This window comes from Chelonoidis abingdonii, chromosome 6 (assembly GCF_003597395.2).
Source record: "Chelonoidis abingdonii isolate Lonesome George chromosome 6, CheloAbing_2.0, whole genome shotgun sequence".
NCBI lineage: Eukaryota > Metazoa > Chordata > Testudines > Testudinidae > Chelonoidis > Chelonoidis abingdonii.
In genome coordinates this window covers 115,117,935-115,142,070 of record NC_133774.1, presented here as the reverse complement: position 1 = coordinate 115,142,070, position 24,136 = coordinate 115,117,935, and the positions used below count along the sequence as shown (strand labels likewise).

The window sequence follows — 24,136 nt, the reverse complement described above, 5'->3', positions numbered from 1 at the left end:
AGCAAACTACACATTTGCACATAAAGAAAAAAACCAAATAAAAGGACTATCCTGTCTTTCTACCTTTGTACTTACAGATTGGAAACAGAAGATTAGAGAGCCTGTAGAGACGTGTGGTGACCCTCAGAGCCTAGAGAGTACACACACACAGAACAAAGGACCCACACCCAAACTTCCCTCCTCCACCCAGAGTTGAAAGTATCTTGTCTCCTGATTGGTCCTCTGGTCAGGTGTTGTTTGTTAACCCTTTCCAGGTCAAAGAGACATTAACCCTTAGCTATCTGTTTATGACATGCACTCAATAGTTATGAAATACTAGAATTATGGTTGACCACACCATGTTAATTCTGCCCCATTGTTCACTTACTTTATGACAGTCTTCAATTATATGATCAAATATAAATCTACCTTGATGTAATACTATCCTCGGGAGCCAAAAAAACCCCAAACACTTACCTCATTATAGGTGAAACCGCGTTATATCCAACTTGCTTTGACCCACCGGAGTGCATAGCCCTGCCCCGCCCCCCTGGAGCGCTGCTTTACCATGTTATAGCAGAATTAGTGTTATATCAGGTCGTGTTATATCAGGGGTAGAGGTGTACAATATTTTTCCAGAAGACCCCTGCCTCATTCAGTATACAGAGAGGACACATCGGCTCAGAATCAAGATTGTGTTGCCAAACCTAATTCTGTCATTCCTGAATTTTTGAGTGCTTGACTTTGCAACCTAAATTACATTCTTTTAACACAGGGTTGGGGGGTTTTTAAATGTAATTTTCTATAAAATAGCTGAAGGTCAGATTTTGAAAAAATATTAGGCGTCTAAAATGCAGACAGGTGCCGAGTGGGATTATTCCAGTTGGTGCCTAAATACCTTTGAAAATCTGGCTCTACATCACTAAACCCAGTTTTACAACTTTTATTCTTAATTCAAGCAAGCAGTCAATGGGGTCTTACAAAGCTCCCATAACGTGGAACTGATAATCTATACAATCAAGAAGATGGAGAAAACTGAACACAAGGAGACTATTAAAAATAGTTAGATGTTATTACGTGTATATACACAATTGCTAAACAAAATATAATAAATTTGATGCTAGTGTAACAAGAACACAAAAATGTCAATTTCAATAAAGTAAAATAAACTACTGTAAATAGACATTCTATTAAAAATGTTCACACCTATTGGTTCTTCAAGGGGTTCTTTTCAGATTGAGTGAACATGCCATTCAGAAAAGAAATGAGCAGGCAAGAAATGGTCATTTTTTCCTCTCTTGTGGCTTATCTGTGAATACATTCTAAGTGGGAAGTAACAAAGAATCACCAACAGGAATGGTAGTATTGTACAAATATAACCTGAGAAAACAAGAGAAACTTATCAGCCTAGTGTACTCATCTCCCAAAAGATGCATCCAAAGACACCTGTAAATGCAATCACAAATGAAAAACCAAGCTGCTACTTTATATATTTCTTTCACTGAAGGAAAGGTTCTTTCTGCCCAAACTAAGACCGAGTATATTAATGCCTGATAAGTAGGATAATCCATAGATTATTATATTTCTGACACAAAACATCTGATTCATCTTGTGATAATAGATTTGGACAATTTCATTCCTTTCACGCTTTTAATGAAATGAAATAATCAGCAACAATGGCTAGCTGAATCCCGCTCAAGTAGACCTTGAGCATTCTTCAGGCATCCAGTTTTGGGGGGTTTTTTTGTTTGTTTTGGTTTTTTTTACCACGAATGTTCTTTATTAGCATATTTAACATTGCAAGGGGGAAAAGGATGGCGAACTAATTTTTTGTGATTTGAAAAAGACTGATTAATCTTTTGGTAAAAATATCAATTATCTTTAATGTTATTAAATTGTATTTTAGATGAATTAGCAGCTTTAAACAAAGTATTTCCCATCAAGCACTCTTTTTCTTGATGTGATTGCTGTTTACATGGACAAGTAGCAGATGTGGTAATATCCTGGGAAAACTCTATTGAATTAAGTTTTAGTATCTTTGGAGTCCATCCTATTAAATGCAAAGAATATATATTATTGTGGACATGAATTAATCAAAAAAACTATACTGAACAACATGGCAGACAGAATGGTCTTCTGAAGGACAATACATATGAAGTGGATTTCCTGGGAAAAATCTAGAGGGAGTTGAATGCAAATTCCTTCCACCCCATCTTCAGTTATTCAAAAACCCAAGTTTTTGATGCTACACATTGAAGAAAGAACCACTGTCTGCTGGTTACCTGTTCCTGAAGGTTGGAGAAAAAGGTCCAAGCTGCATGAAGAAACAGGATGATCTGCCTGTTCTGAGCTGAAGCCTTTATTAACTTGTAACCACAGAAAAACTCCATGGTGGGGTTTGAAGGAGTGACTCCTACAAGAGCCCCTACTGGAGATGTAGGGGGAGGAGGAGGAGGAGGAGGAGGATCTCTGGTAAGGTTATTAACATGCCTGCAGGTTTTATTTTTTTAGTATATTTTTTCTGCAGTGCTTTCACCTTAAGAGATAGATTGACATAAGGCAGCTTACGTCGACCTAACTAAGCATCTACACTACAGTGTAGCTCCCACTGATGTAACTCCCCCACTACACTTATGTAACTCCTCCACCGTAAGAGGTGAAGCGCATAGACTGATGTGGTTAGGTTGACTCAATGTCAGTGTAGACACCAAGTTGCTTAAATCAACTGTTGCTTCAAAAACCGTTCACAATGCCCCACACTGACACTTAAATCAATCTAAGCACTCCTGGTGAGGCACTGCTGACACAAGGAGTATACAGCAGACATGCAAAAGCAATTTACTTATTCCAGTGGCGGTACGTCGATGTAACTTAAGTCAACTTAATTTTGTAGTGTAGACTTGCCCTCAGATATTTAAGGCCCAAAACTGGTGTTTATAAACAAAACACCATATCAACCTTAACTACCCAAGAAGTTAAAAGAGAGTCAGAGAAGAGCTGCTTGACATAGCATGCTCTACTCCCAAGGAGGCAGAAATGGGGACTAAACAACCATGGAAGTTAATGTTGTTTGATGCTTCATTAGTTTCTCCTAATAGTGGTCCCCACAAAAAAGTCACATGAAATAGATGTGAGCCAATTCCAGCATGGATAGCTCAATGGTCATGCTGCCATTGAGGGATCTGGAGAAGAGACTTGGAAACTATGTAGTGGCATCATGAAGGTACATGAGCCAAGATCCATGAAATTACCTGCAGATCTCCAGCCTAATTCCTTTCCATACTACTGTTTCCATATCTGGAGGAGAATAACAACACAGAAATAGGTTCCCTAAGACGACTTCGGATTTAATAAGTAAGCTCTCCCTTTCCACTATTTTCTACATGGATGTGGATACTACGACCTTGAACTACACATTATGACAAATGAAAAGAAGAACAAGCGATATGCCCTATCAACATACAGTTCTTGTAAGAATGATCCTCAAACATAGTTCACAGAGCCCCAGAACAGAAAAAGAATATTGTGGGATAAGTCTGGGATTGATAGGAGACAGTCCATAAGTGGATCTCTTTCAAAGTGCTCCACAGAATGAAATATTTATTGAGCAATACTTTAAAACATCCTATATAGAACATATAAATGGACATACACACACCATACAAAGAATAAAAAAGGTGATTGATTATATGCTACTGGTATTAGGATGAATAAAACTATTCTCAAAATGTATTGAATTAAGGAATGTGTTGCTCTAGACTAAAATGTATATGTAGTTTTTTATTTCAACAAGTGTGGACTAAGAATGTTTGAAGTTACTTGTTTTCTGCACTTCAGTAGCGACTGCTTATAGTTCTGCTAATGACAAAAAATGGTCATAGGGGAAGTATGGTAAATCAGGATTGAGCAAACAAGGAATATGTCCATAGACTACTGCATTCTCACTTTCAAATGCTATTACAAATTTCCTGATATTAAAATATTAGCAGTTTTAAAATCACTTACACCATTACAGTGTTTGGGAAATTTTCCAACAACAAAAGGGAATTAAGATTAACTAGAGCTTTGCGGATACCATTTTGTAATGGTCAAATTATGTGTAATTCATGGCACAGTCGCAGTAAAAAACTGCAACAGAATTTCACACTATGGTCACAGTAACCTAGTGGACCCTGCTGACGCACATTAACAGTTTGTTAGTTCACATTGATCTAGTTCTCTTTGAAATGAGACTCAATCAAGGTGAACTAATCACCTGTTAAAGCACAGCTGCTGATCAAGGCAAACTTATGCCCTGTTACTGTGCAGTAGCAGGGTCAACATGAACAGTTCATTAGTAAGCACTGACCATCTGCTGCACATTAACTATACGTCAGTTTCCTTAGATCTGGCCCTTTTTTCACTGAGAACTAGACTGATGCAAAACTAACAAATCGCTAACGTGTGGCCACGGGGGTTCATATAAATGGCAAAATGGTTCCATGATAGTGGTGACCTTTCAGTCTCAAGTTCAAATATATGGCAAAATTCATGGGTTCTGTGACAGTGGCAATCACCATGATGTAATTATGTTCTTAACTATATTGTAGTCCAGGGTTCAGAAGTGAACTCTGTACCACAAACAATAGGTGATGTATTTGGTCTTCCAGAAGAGAAATATTTGAGAAATGGAAAGGCAAGACTACAAAAAAAAATTTACTTTTTCCTTTTACCTCTTTTCTTCTTTTGCTCTCTGTTGTTCTTCTTGTCTCAGAACCTGAACCATTATGGATTCAAAAATGCCTGCTGTCAAGCCTGCTAAACTGCGAGGTGTGGAACGACGCCTTGTTGAAGTGCATGCTGTTCCTTTCTCATCTTCCAACCCATAGTACCCTTTGGATGTTACTGCTACTGTTGTCTTCTCTCTCAAGTGCCTTGCAAGAAAAAATAGATCAATGCAAAATAATTTTTCCTGACCAGCAGCAATCCACTACCTACACCTTTAAAACGTACAACAACTAGGTTAGGTCAGAAAAAACCTGATATTGTTAGAGTGTCTTCACTATCCACAACTGAACTACCAAATTCTTCAGAGATCAAATGACCACTCCTTCACAAAATATTAAATTTAGATGCCATCACCTGAGAATTTTTGAAGACCTACACTATTAAAATGCTGAATAGCTATCTCCTAAATAATTAGATTTTCTAAATTAATTTCCACATTATGTATTTTTAAACATTTATACACACAAGTATTATATATTTGAGCTCAGATAAGGCCATTTTCAGACACGCAAAAGCATTCCGAAACAAAAAAGATTTGTTGCAAACTCAACATAACAATTTAAAATTTGAAACTTTGGCAGATTACAAAATTGGGAATATTTTACTTTGAAATATTTACAAAATGAAACAGCTGAAAACAAAAGAATAATCTTTTCTTGTTATGGATCTCTCTCTTTCACTATGGTAGGAAACTCTAATGAAGTTTAATGATAAATACTTTTCACAACACTGTCTTTTTATTCAATTAGTCATTTTAGATTGTCAAAAATCAAGATAAATTACACACTTTTCCTGGGTTACTTAGGGTGACCAGAGAGCAAGTGTGAAAAATCGGGACGGGGGGTTGGGAGTAATAGGAGCCTATATAAGAAAAAGACCCCAAAATCAGGACTGTCCCTATAAAAATCAGGACATCTGGTCACCCTAGAGTTACTAAAGGTAAGAACCCAAACCGCCACAAATTTCCTAGACTGTACCTAACAAATTAGAGAATGTCTTTCTCTACTACAAATAAATAGGGAAAATATATACACAATAAGATATTAGACTTCTTAAAGACTGAAGAGTTAAAGGTTGTTTTGTAAAGAGTATTAACAGTAAAACAGAGAAAAACAAGCTACCAGTTATTAATAAGACTGGGCAATTATATTTTGTAAGCTAAGATGCAAATAATAGTAATTCAGGTTATGAAATTTTATGAAGGCAAAAAATAGAGATATTGGCTGCCAACATACTTGAGGACCTCTATTATTATTAATTTAATATATTCCCTGACATACTGGTGCAGAAGTTTTGGGCACAAAGAATGCATAAAAGGGAGCTACCATCCCCCCCCCCCCCCAAAATAAAACCCACAAACTTCTCACATTCAGGTTCACAGGGTGTGCAAAATGCCATTCCAACATCACCCATCACACTGAGGATGAACAGAATGAGAACAAGAAGCAAAATATAGGTATTTCTATAACACCCATGTTAAAGTAATGTCTCCTCACTACCTCGGCCTGAAAATCAAGCAGTTGAAAGCAGGGCTTTGGAGCGGAGCCCAGTGCTGGAGTGCGGAGAAGCTCCAGAACAGTGGCTCTTGCCTGGAGCTGGAGAGGAGCACAGCTCCAAAGCCCTAGTTAAAAGTGTAATCTTCGGAAGTATCAAGAACAGAAAATTCCCATCTGTACTTGGACACTACTTCTACTTGTTCCTCTCCACTGTAAGCATAACAAAAAGATCCATATATTGGTCATTTATAGACTACACTGCAATGTACTCTGAGGATGTTGTTAGGGCCCATTGGCAAACAAACTGGAATAGCATGCAGCAGGCAATGACAAGGTAGCACTTAGATTGTAATCTCTTTTTAGGATGTAAGATCTGCAGGGCAGGAACCTTGTCTTCCAATAGGTCTGTACAAACCTAGCACATTCTAGGCCAGTGGTCACCAACCCATCGATCACATTCAACTGATCGATCCAGGAGGATCTCGAAGTGGGGCTGCCACTAAGACAGGCTCTCTGCCTGTCCTTGCCCCACACCGCTCCCGGAAGTGGCCACCATGGCCCGCAGCCCCAGGGGTCTGCTTTTGCACACTGCTTGTGCTTGTGTAAGCACCACCCCTGCAGCTCCCATTGGCCAGGAATGGGGAGCTGTGGCCAATGGGAGCTGCAGGGACAGTGCTTGCTGGAGGTAAATGCTGCCCAGTGGGAGACCACACTCAATCCCTTGCCCTGAGCCCCCTCCCGGAGCCAGCACCCCAAACCAGCTGCAAGCCCCATCCCAGAACCAGCATCCATACTCCCTCCTGCACCCAAACACTCTACCACAGTCCATTCCTGCACCCAAACTCCCTCTCAGAGCTTGCACCCCTCACACCCTCCTGCACCCCAATCCGCTGCCCCAGGCTCAGCCCAGAGGCCCCTCCCACACTATAAACCCCTCAGCCCCAGCCCATAGCCCACACCCCTTCCTGAACCCCAACCCCCTACCCCAGCCCAGTGAAAGTGAGTGAGGGTGGGAGAGAGCGAGTGACGGAGAGAGGCAGGGATGGAGTGAGTGGGGCGGGACTTTGGGGAAGGGGTGGGGTAGCTTCTGGGTTGCCCTCATATTCAAAAAATAATCTTGGGCATAAAAAAAGGTTGGAGATCACTGTTCTAGGCACTGCTGTAACACTGCTGTTGCGACTTGCTCTGCCACCCTCACCCCACTTGTTATCCTCAATAGTAATCCTTTGGTTGATGGAGTCCAAATCTGAGCTCAGGAAATTGGGACAAGACTATCCTTGGCGAAGAGCCCATGATTATGAAATACATATATACAGGAGATAAAGCAGAGTCCAGTTCTAACCATATTTAGAGTAGTCTCCCAAATTACTCAACACAAAAGGAATGAACCACCAACACAATAAACTGGCATAAAAAGAGAAGAAAGATTAGCTCTACTTACTACAGGGTAAACACTGTAAGCAACAAAGGAAACATCGGAGTTTGTTAATTTGCTCCCTACCCCCCATCTTGCCAGAATTCCTGTAGTTTCACCACACAATGTACCATGAGAAAAATCAGGGCACAGAACTGAGTGGCAGAGCATTGCACTATGGGATGTCTATCCAGAATACTGAGTGGTTAACTTGAAAAAGCACAGAGTTACACGGACACAATGATTAGCAAGGAAAGTACCTTAATTTGGAATAACACAGTGGTGTGAACACACTTCAGTTCAATGGAGTTAAATAGCTTCACTTACAGCAAACAAATTAATTGGATTTAACATCCCCAAGAGCTTGTCTACATGGGAAGCTATGACGACTTAATCAAAACTGAGGTTAAGTTAACATATATTAACTTCAAAACTTTAGTTACTTCATCTCAACTTTCCAGAGTGCCCCCATGTACACTAATTCTAATTATAATCTAATCTAGAGTGGTGAAAGGAAGGAACAGAATTAGATGGCAATCAGGCTGCCTGGCAATGAGATAAGTGCACAGGTGATCAACACAAGGTAATTTCTGAGATACGCTACCTTGCACATGTGCAAGAGTGCTTAGCTGAAAAGCAATCCAGTACCTACCATGTGTGTATATTTCACAGACAATACAGTACCAGAAGAACTACAGTTACTAGATTTTTTAACATCTAGTCTATATCAGTAGGTGTCTTTAAATGCAGAAGTGTGTATATAGTTTGAGTTGGAGATTGGATTACTACCCTATAAAAAGATTGCTCTTTAATCAAAAGTCATGCTTTCATACCCAAAGAATATTCTTATAACACCTTGTGTGTTTAGGTTAAAAAAACTTTACTGCACAAGAGCTTCATCACTTGTTTATCTGTACATTCACATGCCAGACAATTAGTAGGTAAGCCTTCATTTTAACGATTTATTGCTAAAGAATGATACTTGCTTTTCATGCCACAAATCTCAACAAAAATCCTAGTTAGCGTGATGGTACTGAAAATTTTTTTCCTCCTTGGTTGCAAATCTTATGAAAGTTTTCATATTAAAGCAATATGAATTTTCTTTTCCCTTCTTTTGTATCTCATTCAAATATCTTTTGCAGCTGTACTGTTTTATGACCAGTTTCTTTTCACTTTTAACTGATTTTTTGAGGAGAGGGGCTTGTGTGTTGATTTTAAGTGTTTTTCACTTTATCAAGTTCAGCTGAAGCTTTAAAATTACACACATTTTCATCTGTCCCTAACTCTTTAGGATATTAACAATATGGTACCTCATTTAGCCAGTTACTGAGCGACTCCCAGCATTCACTTATGTTCAGAAACAGAATTCAAGGTCAACAAATTCACTGTGTCAGTTTGCTTAGGAAGTGGTTTTCAGAGTATCTTTTAGATCTGTAGAGAATTTGATTCTAAAATGCAACCTTATACCAAAGGTTCTCAAAACATTTTCTGTTGAACCACTCTTCTGAATTTAGTGTTCCATGAGCGCCCCCTTCTTTCTAAGAAACAGAAAGCCAAGAGGTCACCGATAGTCATGGGCACGGATACAGTGTGCTTCATACTTAAATTTCTGTTACAAAGTGAACTCATTTCTTTACAGATATGAACTAATTTTCTCTTTTCAAATGTCCCATATCTGATTGGAAAAGCCTTCTAACTGACAAGAGCTAGACACAGTGCACCCCAAAGCCAGTTTCCTATGTTGTCTAAGGGGAGCTGCTTCAGATAATCACAAGCAACTAAGCCCCAATCCCACTAACAGCATTGGTGCAACCAAGTTTCCAAGCCAAGGCCTGAAACACACTAGTTGAAAAACAAAGGTTTCTGGGGTAAATCATTGTCCCTGTAGTTGACCACCTTCCTACAAGCATTTCTTTCTACATGGTATTTTATCATTCCCAATCAAGCTGACTACAGAAATCTTAAATATTTCAGGACTGAACTGCAGGGATATATACAATACGAAGTTTCAATTTACTATCTGTTCATAGCTGTGCTACTTTAAAAGAGTATAATTCCTTAAAAGTTGGCATCTTTCACCACCCAGACAAGACATCTGATTCACCTTTTATTGATGAGAACACCCTCAATGGGCTTTATTATGACTTCATCTTCTTGTAAACATCAGGTCTTACTCCCACACCATTCTTGTGTACACACCACCCAGGCCAGATGTAGTAATCTAAAGGCATTCTTCAGTTCCTGTTCTAGAGATGCTCACAGTCCATTGCAGCAGGTGAGAAATCCAGGACTCAGCACTAGAAAAGTTTCTATATAGATCTTTAAGAGAGTCTTCCACCATTTTCTGCTATATTCGCCATCTTGGATTAACTGGGTCCTATTTTTCCCCATCAGTAGTTTATAATATAAATTTAACTAGCTGTTGCAGCTATACTTTTATAACAATTATAGAATTAGGTCCCTCTGAGAAATTATTAACATCCAAGTCTTCACTTATTATCCAGATTCAGCTTTCTTGGGGTTCAGTCATCATAACACAGATGGCCTAGTTTGAGGTTAATGTGATAATTACTCTCAGTACTAACACTACCTGTTTTTTTCAAGATGTAGAAGTACAACATTCCTCATGATAAAACTCACTTGTTATCATTCCATTATTGTGATACTCTGTACCTTAAATTAGCATCCTGGAACACCCATATTCACACTGTCGTATGACTAATAAGTGTTTCCTACAATGCATGCCTTGTGAGGTATCGTTTTAAAAGTCTAGATCTTAATATCCTGTTGAATTGTATGTACTATCATTGTATGTTAAGTTATGATGTGTTGCTGCACGTATTACTAAAATACTTTATGAGGTTGGGAGATGCCCACAGGTGGCCCTTCATTGGGACAAGGAGCAACCATCACTGGCCAGATAAGCATTAATGGCCCATCAAGAAGAATCCACTATCCCAGAGACTTCTCAGAGACGGCACATATGCAATGGGGACTGCCTTACCAATGGGGATTCCCACAGATGAGGGCAAGGATCTTTCTAGCAGCTGGAAGAAAGTATAAAAGAGGTACAATGACAACACTTGGCTTCTTCCCCTCTCCCCAAAATCTCAACACCTGAAAGATTATCTGGAAGACAAAGACTGAAATTGGGAGACTGGTCCCAAGCTGGAAGGGAGTTCAGTATGAATACTGAGAAGTGTAAGCTGCCTGTAACTTTTACCAGGGTGAGAGACTGATTCAAATCTTGCTTAGTCTGTTGAAGTTTAAATTTAGACTGAATTTCTAGGATAACCAACTTTGATCTCTATGCCTGCTACTTATAATCACTTAAAATCAGTCTCTCTGTAGTTAATAAATTTGTTTTATATTTTACCTAAAACAAGTTGAAGTGCTTGGGGAATCGTAGCTCAGATTACAAAGGCTGTTGCATGTCCATGTTCCTTTGAAGAAGTGGCAAACTTATTAATGAGTTTGCACTGTCCATGGGAGCCTTGAGCAGTGTAAGAGGCATATTTCTGGGGTGATTGGCTGGTACCTCTCCCTGTATGATTCATAAGTGAATCAAGGAACATTCATACAATTTAGCTGGGTGTGTGGCTCCAGATGTTGATGGCTGAGTGATTACAGCGCTTGGAGGGGTGTTTCTGCTTGTCACTGGCATAGTTTTGTGAGAGACCACCCAGGCTAGAGAGCTAAGGAGGCACAGTGGTCCCCAGACTGTACCCTGGGAATCCCTGTCACAATTTTAAAGCCATTTGTAGAGGTATAACTGTGTAGTCTGATTTGGTTAATTGGCCAAGCTTTGAAGGCCATATACTCAACTTGATGGCATTTCTCTGTTTGTCTATCCACCTCAATGCCACATCTGATCAATTCCAAAATTTCAAGGAATGTTTTAGGTACCAATGGCCAGAACTCTGGAAAATCAGAAAACTGCAAGAGAGAAAAATGGAGGATTCTTGGAGCCCCTGCCATCTGTTTACCACATAAGCAGCTTCTAGCATCTCTGCAATTGCCTACAGATCAAACAAATGGTTGATGGCACCAATGCCTTCCACCACAACGATACCTATATTTCATCTCTGCCCATCATCCCATTAGAGTTTAACCCTGAATGACTTATCTCCTAGATCACCCTGTGGGTTCGTGAAATGTTACAGGGGGTTCTTGGGAAAAAATCCCCTAATGGTGGACAGAGCTCTCCCTAGGGACCGCGGGCAGCACAGGGTCAGCAGCCCGTAGCCCCTGGACTTCCAAGAGCTAAGCAGATCAAAGCAAGCTTCACTATCACACTGAAGAGATTTAAACTTTAAGACTCCTTATAAAAAATGGAAAGACAAGTGGATATTTTTTGCTGTTTTTAAAATTAAATAGGCAGCTAGTATTGTTTTTAACATTACGACGAAGAACAAGTTTAAGCTTTGTTGTAAGGTGCGTTGTTTGCCTAGACTGCTCCAGACCCGAATGCTTGTGTAGGAGGAACTCTTTGAGGTGGATTCTTAAATACCTTCATGCTGTTTCACATCTGATTCTCCTTGAAGAAATATAGGAGCCTTGTCTTATAACAGGCTTATTCAAAGTGATACAAGCTACGAAAGTGAGATCTTGGACAAGTGTTGCCATTTTCATAATGTAATAAAAATACTGTAACGACAAATAAATAAATAAATAGTGTGTAATAAGCATGTCATAAAAACAAATTTTATATTTCCAAGATCACTGCTTTTATAATTTATACTCAAGTAAAGGAGAAAACTCCTAGAAACATTCATTTTTAGGAGGGGGTTCACAAGACTTGACATTTTAGTAAAAGGGATTCACAGGTTGTTAAAGTTTATGAACCACTGTCCTAGATAAATAATAATGGTAGGGGTAAGTGGGATGTAGATGTGCATTCAGCCCATTGGCATGGGAGAACATGGGGCCCTGAAATAGCTGGAAGAGGGAATGGGAGGCATACAGAACCGCTGGTGAGGTGGAAACTGGAGACCCTGATATGGGGTGAAGGGAGAATAGGGAGCACAAGAAGCCCCATGAATGGGGGCCTAAAAGAGAAATTGTCATGACAGAATGGGAGGTGTATAGAGGGAAAAGATGCAGGGAACGTGCCTGAAAGAGACCAATGGGAGGATGGCACACAGGGACCTTTTGTTTTAGAACAGAGGGATCCAAGGAGTCCCTGATGTCCAATGAGCTCAGCCTGCAGAAGGTACAAAGTATGTTACCCTCAAGTAATTATTTTATTTACAAACCATTATTATTCTGAGCCATCAATAAATCTGAAGCTAGTCCACACACACAGCCACTAGCAGCTACCACTTCCACCTATCAGAGCTAATACCTGTATGGCAGGGGACACACACAGATGTTCCCATTAAAGACTGATTCATCTTTCACTATCAGACTTGCCCACCAGTTTCAGATACAGATTAAGTAGTCTAGCCAAAACTCTACTTTTGCTCATAAAGAAACTTCTGAGATAGAAGGGTTAAATTAAAATCACTTTTTTTTTATTTCACGTTCTTCAGTTGTTTTGACTAAAAAGAAAGATGCTACTAGGCATATACATGCCTATCAATATTAAAAAGAAATCTGCTAAAGATCTATATGGTTATCAATACCACTGGGTCTGTTTCTCCTCCTTAGATTAGGGACTTTGGGGTAGGTACTGAATCTTCCTCTGCTTTTATGGCACCAACCACAACATTTATGGCCCAAATGAAATGAGGCAGGAGCAGTGGAAGCACCTTGAAAATGGGGGGCAGAGGCACCCGAATGGTGGTCCCACCCTCGTACTGCCCCTTCCCCCCACCAGGGCCTCACTCCACCTCTTCCCCCCGCCAAGACCCTACTCCTCCATTCACTCCTCTCCACCCTATCCTCACCACTTCCCCTGACATCCCGTGAAAAGTGGGGGGGCAATGGCACTATCTGTTCCGGCACCCCTGAAGTGAGGTGTAATGCGAAGTTTTTATCTTGGCTCTACTCTTGGACCCAGATCCACAAAGGAACTTAGGTACTGCAGCACCTCACTTTTAGGTGCCTAGAAAAAAATCCATGGAACAACGAGAGCCACAAAACCTAATTTAGTTGCACCCTAGACTCCCTATAAAATGCACAGGGAAAGACAGGCACCTAAGAATGAGATCACAAAAGGCAACATGCTAGCCAAGGAGTGCCTAAACTAGCCATTGGGAAATGCCGAGGAGAGGACACTCAATCTCTTCTGTTGAAGATGTTCCACTGTGTATAAATACTTAAGAGTCACTGGGATAGAGAAAGAGTGAGAATGACTCTAACATGGTGAAAAGGGCATCCACCCAGAAGGTAAGAGATCCAGGCTTCATTCCCTTGGTTCCAATTACTATCTACAGTAGAACAACTTCAACAGGAAAGACTGAGGGGGATTCACATGAGACTATCCTACAGTCCAGTGGCTGAGGCACTCTCCTGAGAGGTGGCAGATCCCTGTTCCAATCCTTTCTCCATTGCAGTCCCATCAGGAACTGAACCACGTCTCACACTGAGGTGAGAACTCTAATCACTGAGATAAAAGATATGAAGTGAGCACCACCACTTCTCCCACCCCCAATTTTGGGGGGGGGGGTGCAATCCAGCAGGTAGCCTCTGAGCACGCATACTGGATTGGGCCCTGTATGTGAGATAGGCATTTGGGTTCACACACTGCTCTGGAGCTTAGGCAGGAGACAGGTATTCAGATGCTTACAGTGAGACAATAGTGCATATAATCAAATGCAGAAACTTAGGTGCCAAGGGAACTTTTTATGAGCAGCACGTATCATAGGCTGGGGGAGGCTAAGCCTCCCCAATCTGCCCCTCACGGCCCCACCCATGCTCCACCCCAAGACACCCTCCCTGCTTGCCACTTCACCCGTGGCCCTAGCCCAGGAAAGCTGTTCCTCTTCTGGGAAGCATGCTGGGGCTAGGGTGGCCGGCCAGCCTGCCTGTGGCTGGGACTTGGGGCAGCTGGGGCCACCCAGCACTGGACCCGTGCTGCCTGGCGCTCAGGCCGCCCAGCACTGGACTGCAGTGCCCGGAGCTCCAGGGCTGGAGGTTCTGTGGCTGCCCGCCCTGTGCTTGGGTGGCACTCAGGCAGGGCAGGCCAGGCCAGGACTGGGGCAGCAGGGCTAGCAGGCACTGGGAGCAGTGAGGGGCTCAGGGTTCCGGAGGCCGCAAAAGGAGCAGGGAGTGGAGGGGCCTCGGGCAGAAGGGGTTGGGGGAGGCTAGTCCCTGGCCCTAAGTTGGCTCATGCACTACCCATGGAATTTTCATGGAAAAAAACTTAGGCACTGAGAGAGTTTAGGTGCCTATCACATTAGATAGCAGCTAGGCGGGGGGGAGTGGAGGGGGGAGCTGTGGATCATAGTGGTGCCTAACACTGAGGATTTATGGATCTGGACCTTTAGATATATCTGTAAGTAAAACAACATTAGAATGCTTGTCACTGTATGGTAGGTGCAAACAAAACTAAAAGATGCATAATCTACCTCTAGCAATAAAGCTCTCCTTTCAAAAGGAGTTTCTCCGGTGGCTATGCACTCTTACTTGTCTCTACCATTATCAAATACCCAAGAGAAAGTAGCTTGAAGGCAATACTAAAATAAATAAATACATTTTTTAAGCTATTATTAAAGGTGGGAGGCTTCCGCTCCTCCTTCAGAAACAAGTTCTCTAAGCACAAAGTGTTGAGCTCTAGTGTGCATGTGGTTTTCATTACATATTCCAGCCTGCACGTTCACAAAATAATTTAAGAAAAGTGAGGCACAAAGTGGCTTTTGCCAGGAGTGAGTCCTCCAGCCCTATAAGGTTGGCATAGGAGTGTGCTCCTAACCCACATAATTGGCACCTTCAGAATCTCTTTAGTGTCTCAAGGAGACAGACAGGTGTCCGCTACACTTACCGGGACAGCAACGCCAGCTTTTGTTCCAGCATCATCTCCAGCTTCTGGGCCTGTCTGGAGAGCCAGTGATCCACTCCGTGCAGCCGGTAACACGTCTCAAGCATTAGCCGAAAATCGGCCACGAAATCCGTGATTCCAGCGTATTGTCCACTGGAAAATTTTTCTTCCATCTTCAGCAGCCACATCCCAGCCGCTTGCTGTGGAAGAGAGTCGCTGCCGCTGCGACCTGCCAGGGAGGTGGCTTCTCCTTCCTCCGCAACGGCGGACTGGTCTCGCAGGGGCTTCAGAAAAGGAGCCGTCAGTGGCCGGTGCTTCTCCAGCAGAAACTCGCCCAGGATCCGGTAACCCTGCTGGAGCTCCGGGCTCAGGTTCTGTTGCCAGCGGCAGCGAGGGCTGCTGTCCCCAGCATTCGCCTCCTCCGGCTGCTGCTCTCCCTCCTCTGGCGGGCCGCCGACTAGCGCGGGAGCGGCTGAAGAATCTCCGGCAGCCGGAGCCTCCATGTCCCCCTCGGGCTGCGCCAGGCTCATGCACGCCACAGGCGCTGTGGCCGGGCTCCCCTGCTCCCCGCCAGAGACAGAGCGTGGGGACCGGCTCCTCAGCGTCAGCCAGAGCCCGCTCAGGCTAGTCCCTCAGCGAGCGGGCGGGCGGGCGGGCGGCCAGGCTCCGCACGGACACACAGCTCCGTCCGGCCCTACGCCTCGGGGGCCCGTCTGCCCTCTGTGCCAGCCGGGGGGAAGGTGCTGCCTGCTTCCGCTGTCTCCCATTCACAGTCCCCGAGAAGCTGCCGCGGTCTGTACCCGCACCAGGCTCCCCCTCTGCCGGGGTCTCCGCCCGCCCCACGACGCGCCAAGACAGCCGCTTTTGCTCTTTGTGCCTGGGTCTATGGCCTCCCCTCTCCCGGGGAACAAGGAGGCTCTGGCACATACCCGGGCACGTCTGCTGCCCGTAGCGGCCGCCCTCCGCCGCGGCTCCGCGGGAAAGGGAACCCGCCCCCGCCAGCAGCCGCTCGGGTCTGTCCGGGCTGACCGTACCTTGGGCCGGCGAGAGAGCCGAGCCTGCCCAGCTTTTCCCTGGGCCCGGCAGCTGCCGCAGCTGCCCCGCTCTCAGGCGCGGTGTCACCTCCCTCAGCCGCTCCCCGTGCCCGGCCCAGACTGCGCTGCCAAGCCCGGCTGGGGCCCCGCTCTTCAGCTGCTGGTCACTCGGTGCCTCGGCCTGGGCGCGCGGCGGCGGCCTGTCTCCGCCTGCAGCTGCCTCTGGGGCCCGTGTCTGCGCTCCGGGAACGGCAGGGACCGGCCGGGCGTCCTGTCCCCCTCCCCTCTACCCGCGGAGGGACATGGCTGCGGCCGCGGAGGCAGGAGCCGGCGCCGGCGGCGCTGTCAGTTAATGGCCGCGGATGGGATCGGATCGGCCCCCCTGGGCAGGTTGGGAAGGGGTGATAGAAGCCCCCTCCCTTCCATCCAACGCGCATGCGTATTGACAGCGGCGGCCGCGAAACAGTGCGCTGGTTGTTTTGGACGCCAGCTGAGATGCCGTCATTAGACAGCGACTTACTGTGGGAGGGAGTGCGAATTTAAGGCGCTTGCGCAGTCTGGGGATGTCTCCGCCCGGGCGGGTTAAGTCAGTGCGCATGCGCGATCTGAAGAGGGCGCTGCGTGAGTGCGTTTGTCAGGAGAAGTGGGGCTGGTCTCAGCTTCAGGGTAGGGTGGCTTGGCAGCAGCTAGGGTGCTGCTGGAGCTAGGTGCACGAGAGCCACCCCTTGCTGAAGTGAGGCTGTTTGCACGTTATGGGCAAGACCAGAATACTGCTGTCATCATTTTGCAGCTCAGCCGCTGCAATTTCCTCTGTTCTGCCTTTGACAAATGCAGCCTTGCAGGGCTGGCTTTAGGAAGTGTGGGGCCCAAGTCAAACATTTTCTTCAGGGCCCTGGCAGGGATGACTTAAAAAAAAAAAGTGGAAAAAAAAAGCCTTTCATTTCTTTCATGTATTATTTACTTTTCATAACTATATAAATAACAAAATTATATATTATATTCATTGGATCATATATGCTATTGATTGGCTATTAATGACCACCGTTGCACATGTGTGGGCCCCTGCCACTCCCTGGGGGTGTGCACATGTGTTGGTCCCAGCTGCTCCCTGCCCCCCTCATTGAAGCAGGTGTGCAGGTTACTGCTCTGGAAACTGTAGGGTAGCAGTGAACATGGGGTTGGCTGGAGGCAGGGCAGGGGCTGACTGGAGGTAGGGTCTGGCTGCAGGCAGGGCACGGGGTGTGGGGCTGGTTGGAGACTGGGGATGTGGAGCAGGCTGGCTTCAGGCAGGGCTGCAGGGGGTGGGGTGCAGCAGGGGTTTGCAGGGCTGGAGACAGAGGAGTGCAGGACTGGCTGGCTTCAGGCAGTGGGGTGCAGGAGGGGTTGACTGGAGACAGGGCAGGGGGTGCGGGCTGGGCAGGGGGTGCAAGGCGGGTGCAGGCAACAGTGTGTGGGGCTGGCTGGCTTTGAGCAGGGCTGCAGGGGTTGGCTGGAGACAGGACAGGGGGTTTGGCAGGGGCTAGCTGTGGGCACGGGGTGCAGAGCTGGCTGCAGGCGGGGGGGGCCGGACTGGTGTGGGCAGGTCAGGGGGTGCAGCAGAGGCTGCTGGAACCCCAGCCCTTTAAGTAGCCCCCAAACCCCCTTTTACCCCGCCCCGGACCTTTTAAATAGCCGCGGGAGCGCTGGGGAATGCATGGGGGAGGCGGGGCTCCGACGGCTATTTAAAGAACCGGGGTGGCAGAGGCAGCTGGAGACCTGGGCCCTTTAAATAGCCCCCAGAGCCCCTCACTGCCCAGGGCTCTGGGGGCTATTTAAAGGGCCCAGAACTCCAGTCGGGGTCGTGGGGCTTGCCGCGCTCTGGCCGGGAGAGCGGGGCTTGCCGCTCTCCCGGCTGGAGTGCGGCAAAGCCCCGCGACCCCGCTCTCCCGGCCGGAGAGCGGCAAAGCCCTGCCGCCCCCGCTCTCCCAGCTGGAGCCCCGGCCGGAGAGCAGCAAAGCCCCGCTGCCCCCGCTCTCCTGGCTGGAGCCCTGGCCGGAGAGCGGCAAAGCCCCGCCGCCCCAGCTGGAGCTCTAGCTGGGAGAGCGGGGCCATGGAAGACCCCGGAGCAGACCGCAGCCGGGGACTGGGGTAAGTAAAAAGAAAAAAAAAAAAAATTAAAAACGTGCCTAAGGTGCGGGGCCCTCTTAGGCGCGGGGCCCCATTCCCCGGAATCAGCTGAATCAGCCTAAAGCTGGCCCTGCAGCCTTGGTCTGCTCATCTCGCTTCAGCATGCTGCTGCATTGATCATTGTCACTTTGTATCCCACCTTCTTCCCCCTGTTCCAGCTCATCAAACGGAGCTGCTTCTGTTCACTGCCAAGGCCTGTCTTACCTCCTGCCCATCCTCTCTCCTTTGCTATCAAAATGTCAGCTCCCACCTCTGATCCACTGAGGATGCTAACTTTATTCTCCCACTTGTTGCATTCTCAAACAATTTTCTGCTTCACACTTGGTTCTATAATGGGCCTGAGAACAACAATATGGTCTGCAAATGATATCAGTGGTCTAAATCCGGCTTGTTTCTCTCTGCGTTGCAAGTCTATTTGTTTCTTGATACATTCCAAGATGATGTTGCACTTGATTTTCCCAGGCATTAACAGTAACCTGTTTCCTCTTCAGTTATTGCAGTTGGTAAGGTCACCCTTCTTTGGCTATTTTACAATAAGGCCTCCCTTCTAGTGAGTGAGGTTCTTTTCTCTGTTCCTTGGTCTATCCAGAAACACAAGGAAAGTCTGGAGGATTGTTTTGTCACTTGCAATAATGTTATCCTCTCCATCTGCTTTTCAAGTTTTCAGTTTACTGATGGTTTTAATAACTTCTTCCACTATAATATCTCCTAAATCAATATCAAACTCTAGTGTAGGTCTGCATTACATATTTATAATAGTTTGCTTGGGCTATTTAAAAGAGCCTGAAAATGTTCTGCCCATCTTTTCCTTTGTTCTTCTCTGTATTAAGAGTCTTTCCATGTGCCTTTTGAATAGGGCCTCCAGTACTGTTAAAGCTTCCTGTTAGCTGTTTGATAGTCTTATACAAATGTTAACTTACAGGCAGTCATTCATCTTTGACAAAGTATTTCAGGCCCTTTCCTCAGGCTCTATCCTCCTTGGCCACAGTGTTATTCTGTTCTTGGGTCAAGTGAAAGTGACCTCACTCCCTATGTCAGGTTCTTTGTTCTTTGTTTGGTAGCTTTCTTTAACCAGGTTAAACTAATATATCAATTTGCCCAGGGGTTTAGGCTTCCTTAAATGGGTTATTATCCTCCCCCAGTGATTTTAGTTCTTGTAGGAAACTCCTGTAACTTCCTCATGGAGCAATAATACAATCCCTAGCCCACAATCATACATACAACATTTATAAAGTTGATACAGCAGTATTTTGAGATTCCAAGTATCCATAATATGTCTCACAGTTGTTCTGTAGCCAATCCACAAAAATCCAAATTAATACCAAAAGTAATTTTCAACATGTTGCACCTAGAAAAAGACAGCTAAAGATACTAACATAATCATCAAAAACACCCCTCTCAAAGTGAAGAGTGACATTTTCAACACCTTCCAAGCTTTGTTTCTAAGACAGCTGCAGATTTAGTGATCAGGTTTACATGTATTCCCAGTTCTAGTAGCTGCTGAAGCACTCTTTGAACATGTTGAACAGTCACCTTTTTTTGAATCAGCAATCTGAAGGTTAGCTACAATTACAAGTTTGCTTGTAAAAGCATTTTATTTGATTTTGAGAAAATCCACGATGAATGAGGAGTTTCTATGCTGAAGTCAAGCTAAAACCATTTTGTGACTCTTGTCAAAGGAACAAGGATTTCATGTTTGAGCATCAGGCTGTTTCTACCTGGCCGAGCTCTCAGACCCCTCCCCACCATGGTCGCATCTAAGCTCTCAGCAGCTATGGGGGTGCTCAGAGCAGTAAGCAGGAGCATGGCCTTGGCCAGAAGAAGCAGATCAGGGAGCTAACCTCCCTAAGGGAAAGCTTCACCCACTGCCCAGGTGTGGGAATTTGCAACTGAGCTTGTACAATATTGAATGCCTGGGAAGTAAGCCACGGACAAGGTGATGTTGTGAGAGATGCACCAGTTCCATAGCCTCATTGCTTCCGTACGTAGGAAAAGCGATTTGGCCCCTTACGGACAGCTTACATTTTGGGAATTTTTCCCTTTTTCTTTGGGGCTCATAAATGGAGCTGTGATGGGAACTGGGACAAATAAGGCCTATGTTGGGATTGGGGGCTGAAATGTCTCTTTTGTCCTGGTGTGTAGATTCCCAGTGACCTGAGAGTGGCCCTAGAATTCTTCAAGGTGTGGAGGAAGGCATTTGTCTTCTCAATAAAGAGCTTCACACCCTCGAAGGGGAGGTACCTCCTTCGGGAATCCTGATTAGTGGAGCCATGATTCCTGTGTCATCACCACAGCTGGGGAGATGGATCTGGCTGCGATGTCAGTGACATCAAGGGCCAACTGTAGTGATGTTTTTGCTACCGGTTGACCCTCCCGAAAGATGGCCTTGAAGGATTCTCGCCTATTTTGCTGTGAGCACCTGGTAATTGGCAATATGAAATTGTAAGGTGGCCGAGGAATACACCTTCCTGCCAAAGAGGTAGAGGCATTTCCAGTCCCTGTCATAGGGCTTTTCCCTGGAATGATGTTGTCAGCCTCAAGAGTTTACAGCATCCACCATGATGGAACTGGGTGATGGGTGGGAGAAAAGGAACTCTGATTCCTTTAATAATAATATTAATATTTCTTGTCTGCATGCTTGCACGTTGGGCTACCAATGCCGGAGTTTGCCACACCGGTGTAGCCAGATCTAAGATGGCCTCATTGATTGGGAGGGTGATTTTTGAGGAGGACTAAGAGTGAAGGTTGTCGATGCACTGGTGGTGTGTCATTGACCTCCTCCAGTGTTATGTGGAGGGTATTCACTACTCTTTTTGCCAGCTCCCGGAACAGACGAAAGTTGTCTGCCATGGATAGAGATGAGGGCTTGTTGTCTGTTTCCTGAGGCTCTGAGACCCTCAATGCTGTGGCTGAAGCAGCGTGCCTGGAGGGTTGTCAGGCAATGCTTGAAGTTCATGAGGCAGGCTGTGGGTGTGCCACTCCAGGATCCTAGTATGGTCATTGTGGTGGCATAGCGCCTGGTGGAGGTGCCCGTGGATGGCTGTACCATGATGGTGGTTGTGCCATCTGCTGGTACATTCCTGGACTCTTTGATAATGGGTTCCATATGGAGCTTGGAAGGAGTACTCTGAAACCTCCTCAGGCTCACTATCTGACCCCTCATCTGACAGTGGAGAGGCATGGCACGATTGCAAGGAAATACCCCATGTCCAGCCAAGGCTTGGTGCCACGATCTCGATACTGAGGGGCAGAGAACTGGATGTCTCCATCATGCCCAGGTCACTGGCTGATGGAATTCCACTGATACTAATCGTTGTGGTGGCCGTGCTGGGGAGGATGAAGACTTCATTTGTACCAATCTCTCCGGTGCCGGGTGGGCTATTGTCACTGGCAGTACCGATGTGGATTTGCGTACCCGGAACGTCTCCTTAGGGTGTTTGCCCTATCCCTCAGTACTGGAGATTCGGTTCCCATGCCCAAAGGGTCTGTGGGCCCATCAGTGGCACTGGCTACTGACGGTCACTGTGAGGCAGGGGTGCCAAATTGTGGTCTCAATGCTGGCGGTGCTGAGGATACGGAGGTAGATGACGATCACTTACGGCTATTCCTGGACTCACTGAGGGGACTTCCCGCTCTGTTTTTTGACTTGTGGGAGGAGTCCTTAGTCTGTTTCTTTGACCTACTATTCTTCAAAGTTGAAGACTGAGGAGAAGACTCACACCCACCGGAAAATTGGGGTCAGAATGCTGCCTGCATAGAGATGATTTTTTGGCAAAGCTGTGTGTCTTTGCGGGATCTTGGCTGGAGCTGCTGGCAGAGGGAACACTTTTGTTGGATATGGCTTTTGCCGAGGCAGCAGATGCTCTTGGAAATGCTTTTCCGCTACTGGGACTGCCTCACTGCAAGTGCAGGACTTCTTAAATCCTTAGAGCTGGGCATACCCTTGTCCACGGGGGTCCCTCCCCCTTCCCTGCACCAATGGTTGACAAAAGAATGAAATCCTTCCTTCCTTCCTTTTTTTTTTTTTTAGGCGACAGCATAGTAAAAAAGTAGAATGAGGAGAAATAAAAAGAGGTTTCAAAGGAAGCTAAAAATGAAGTTCTCCAATCAGCAGCACAGGGATGCAGACATGCCTACAGGGAAGCACCCATAGGGACACTGCTCAAAGAGGAACACTGTATTACTTTTGGGAAATGTGCATTTGTAACTTGCTGTACAGTTTCTCCCTGGTATTATCCCCTGATGTGGGCTGAGCACTTACTTTTATTGAAGTAGGTCATCGCTTTGTAGGGAGCACTGTCCACTTCTGGGGCTACTTCCGACCTCCCCGATGGAGAGTTTCAGGTGGATGGGCTAGATCATGTTATCCCCTTAGCCAACACCGTGGGGCCCCTGCCTGCCAAATACAGTATTTTGTCCAAAAGAAACAGCACCAACTTAGTTCAGATTATTGATAAGGTGCTTTTCATCTGTGCAAGGAAGAGTGAAGTGGCCACACATTTGGCTGTAACTGAAAATCATTCACTTCCAAAAATAGGTTTTCTGATGCTAGAACAGGGGTCGGCAACCTTTCAGAAGTGGTGTGCTGAGTCTTCATTTATTCACTCTAATTTAAGGTTTCGCGTGCCGGTAATACATTTTAATGTTTTTTAGAAGGTCTCTCTCTACAAGTCTATATATAATATAACAAACTAGTGTTGTATTGTGAGAGGGTAGTTAGGGAGTGGGGGGGGTTTGGTGGGGCATTGGGGTCCCGGGGATCTGTTTGGGAGTGCGATAGTGTCAGGGGCAGTAGGGGAAGGAGCAAGGAGGTCGGGGGAGGCGTTAGGGGTGGGGGTGCCTGGAGGGGGGTCTCAGGGGTAGGAGTGCTGGGGGTTGGTGGTCAGGGTTCTGGTGTTTGGCGGGAGCTGTCAGGACGGAGCGGTTAGGATAAGACTAGGAGATCCAGGGTCTGTTGGTCGTCGGTGAGGTGTGGATAAGGGTTGGAAGGCAGGTCAGGGCAGGTAGGGTCTAGGCTCCTTTAGGGGGGGGGGGGAGGGGTTTTCAGGGGACAGGGGAGGGGAAGATTAAGATAGGGGGTGGTGTCAGGAGGGGGTAGTCAGGACAAAGAGCTGTGGGGGGTAGGGTTCTGGGCGGGGAAGTACACCAGCACATCTGCCCTGAGCCCTTGTTCCGCCACCAAACCCAGTCCTCTGCCTGAACCCCATGCCCTGCCCTGAGCCCGTGTACACTAGAGCACTCTGATTGACTTCCTTCACACACACCCCCAATTGACCGCAGCCTGACTTGGACCCCTACAATACACCTCCTGACTCTCACATTCCTCATGCCCAAGCCTCTGCCTGACTCTTTGCACCTC

General features: G+C 45.7%; 1 protein-coding gene across 3 annotated transcripts in view; it reads right to left on the bottom strand.

Moving 5' to 3' along the window:
* BRD10 (bromodomain containing 10) overlaps nt 1-17,059 on the bottom strand; it is an 82,452-nt gene extending 65,393 nt beyond the window's left edge. For 2 of the 3 annotated variants that reach the window (XM_075067366.1, XM_075067367.1), the window contains exons 1-2: nt 15,581-17,059; nt 4,692-4,892 (exon numbers count right to left, since the gene is read on the bottom strand). In XM_075067366.1, the coding sequence (XP_074923467.1) occupies nt 4,692-4,892; nt 15,581-16,107 (728 nt within the window). In that variant the 5' untranslated portion in view covers nt 16,108-17,059. The remainder of the gene's footprint in view (nt 1-4,691; nt 4,893-15,580) is intronic. The other variant, XM_075067368.1, reaches the window with a different exon arrangement.
* Between the last annotated feature and the right edge of the window lie 7,077 nt (nt 17,060-24,136).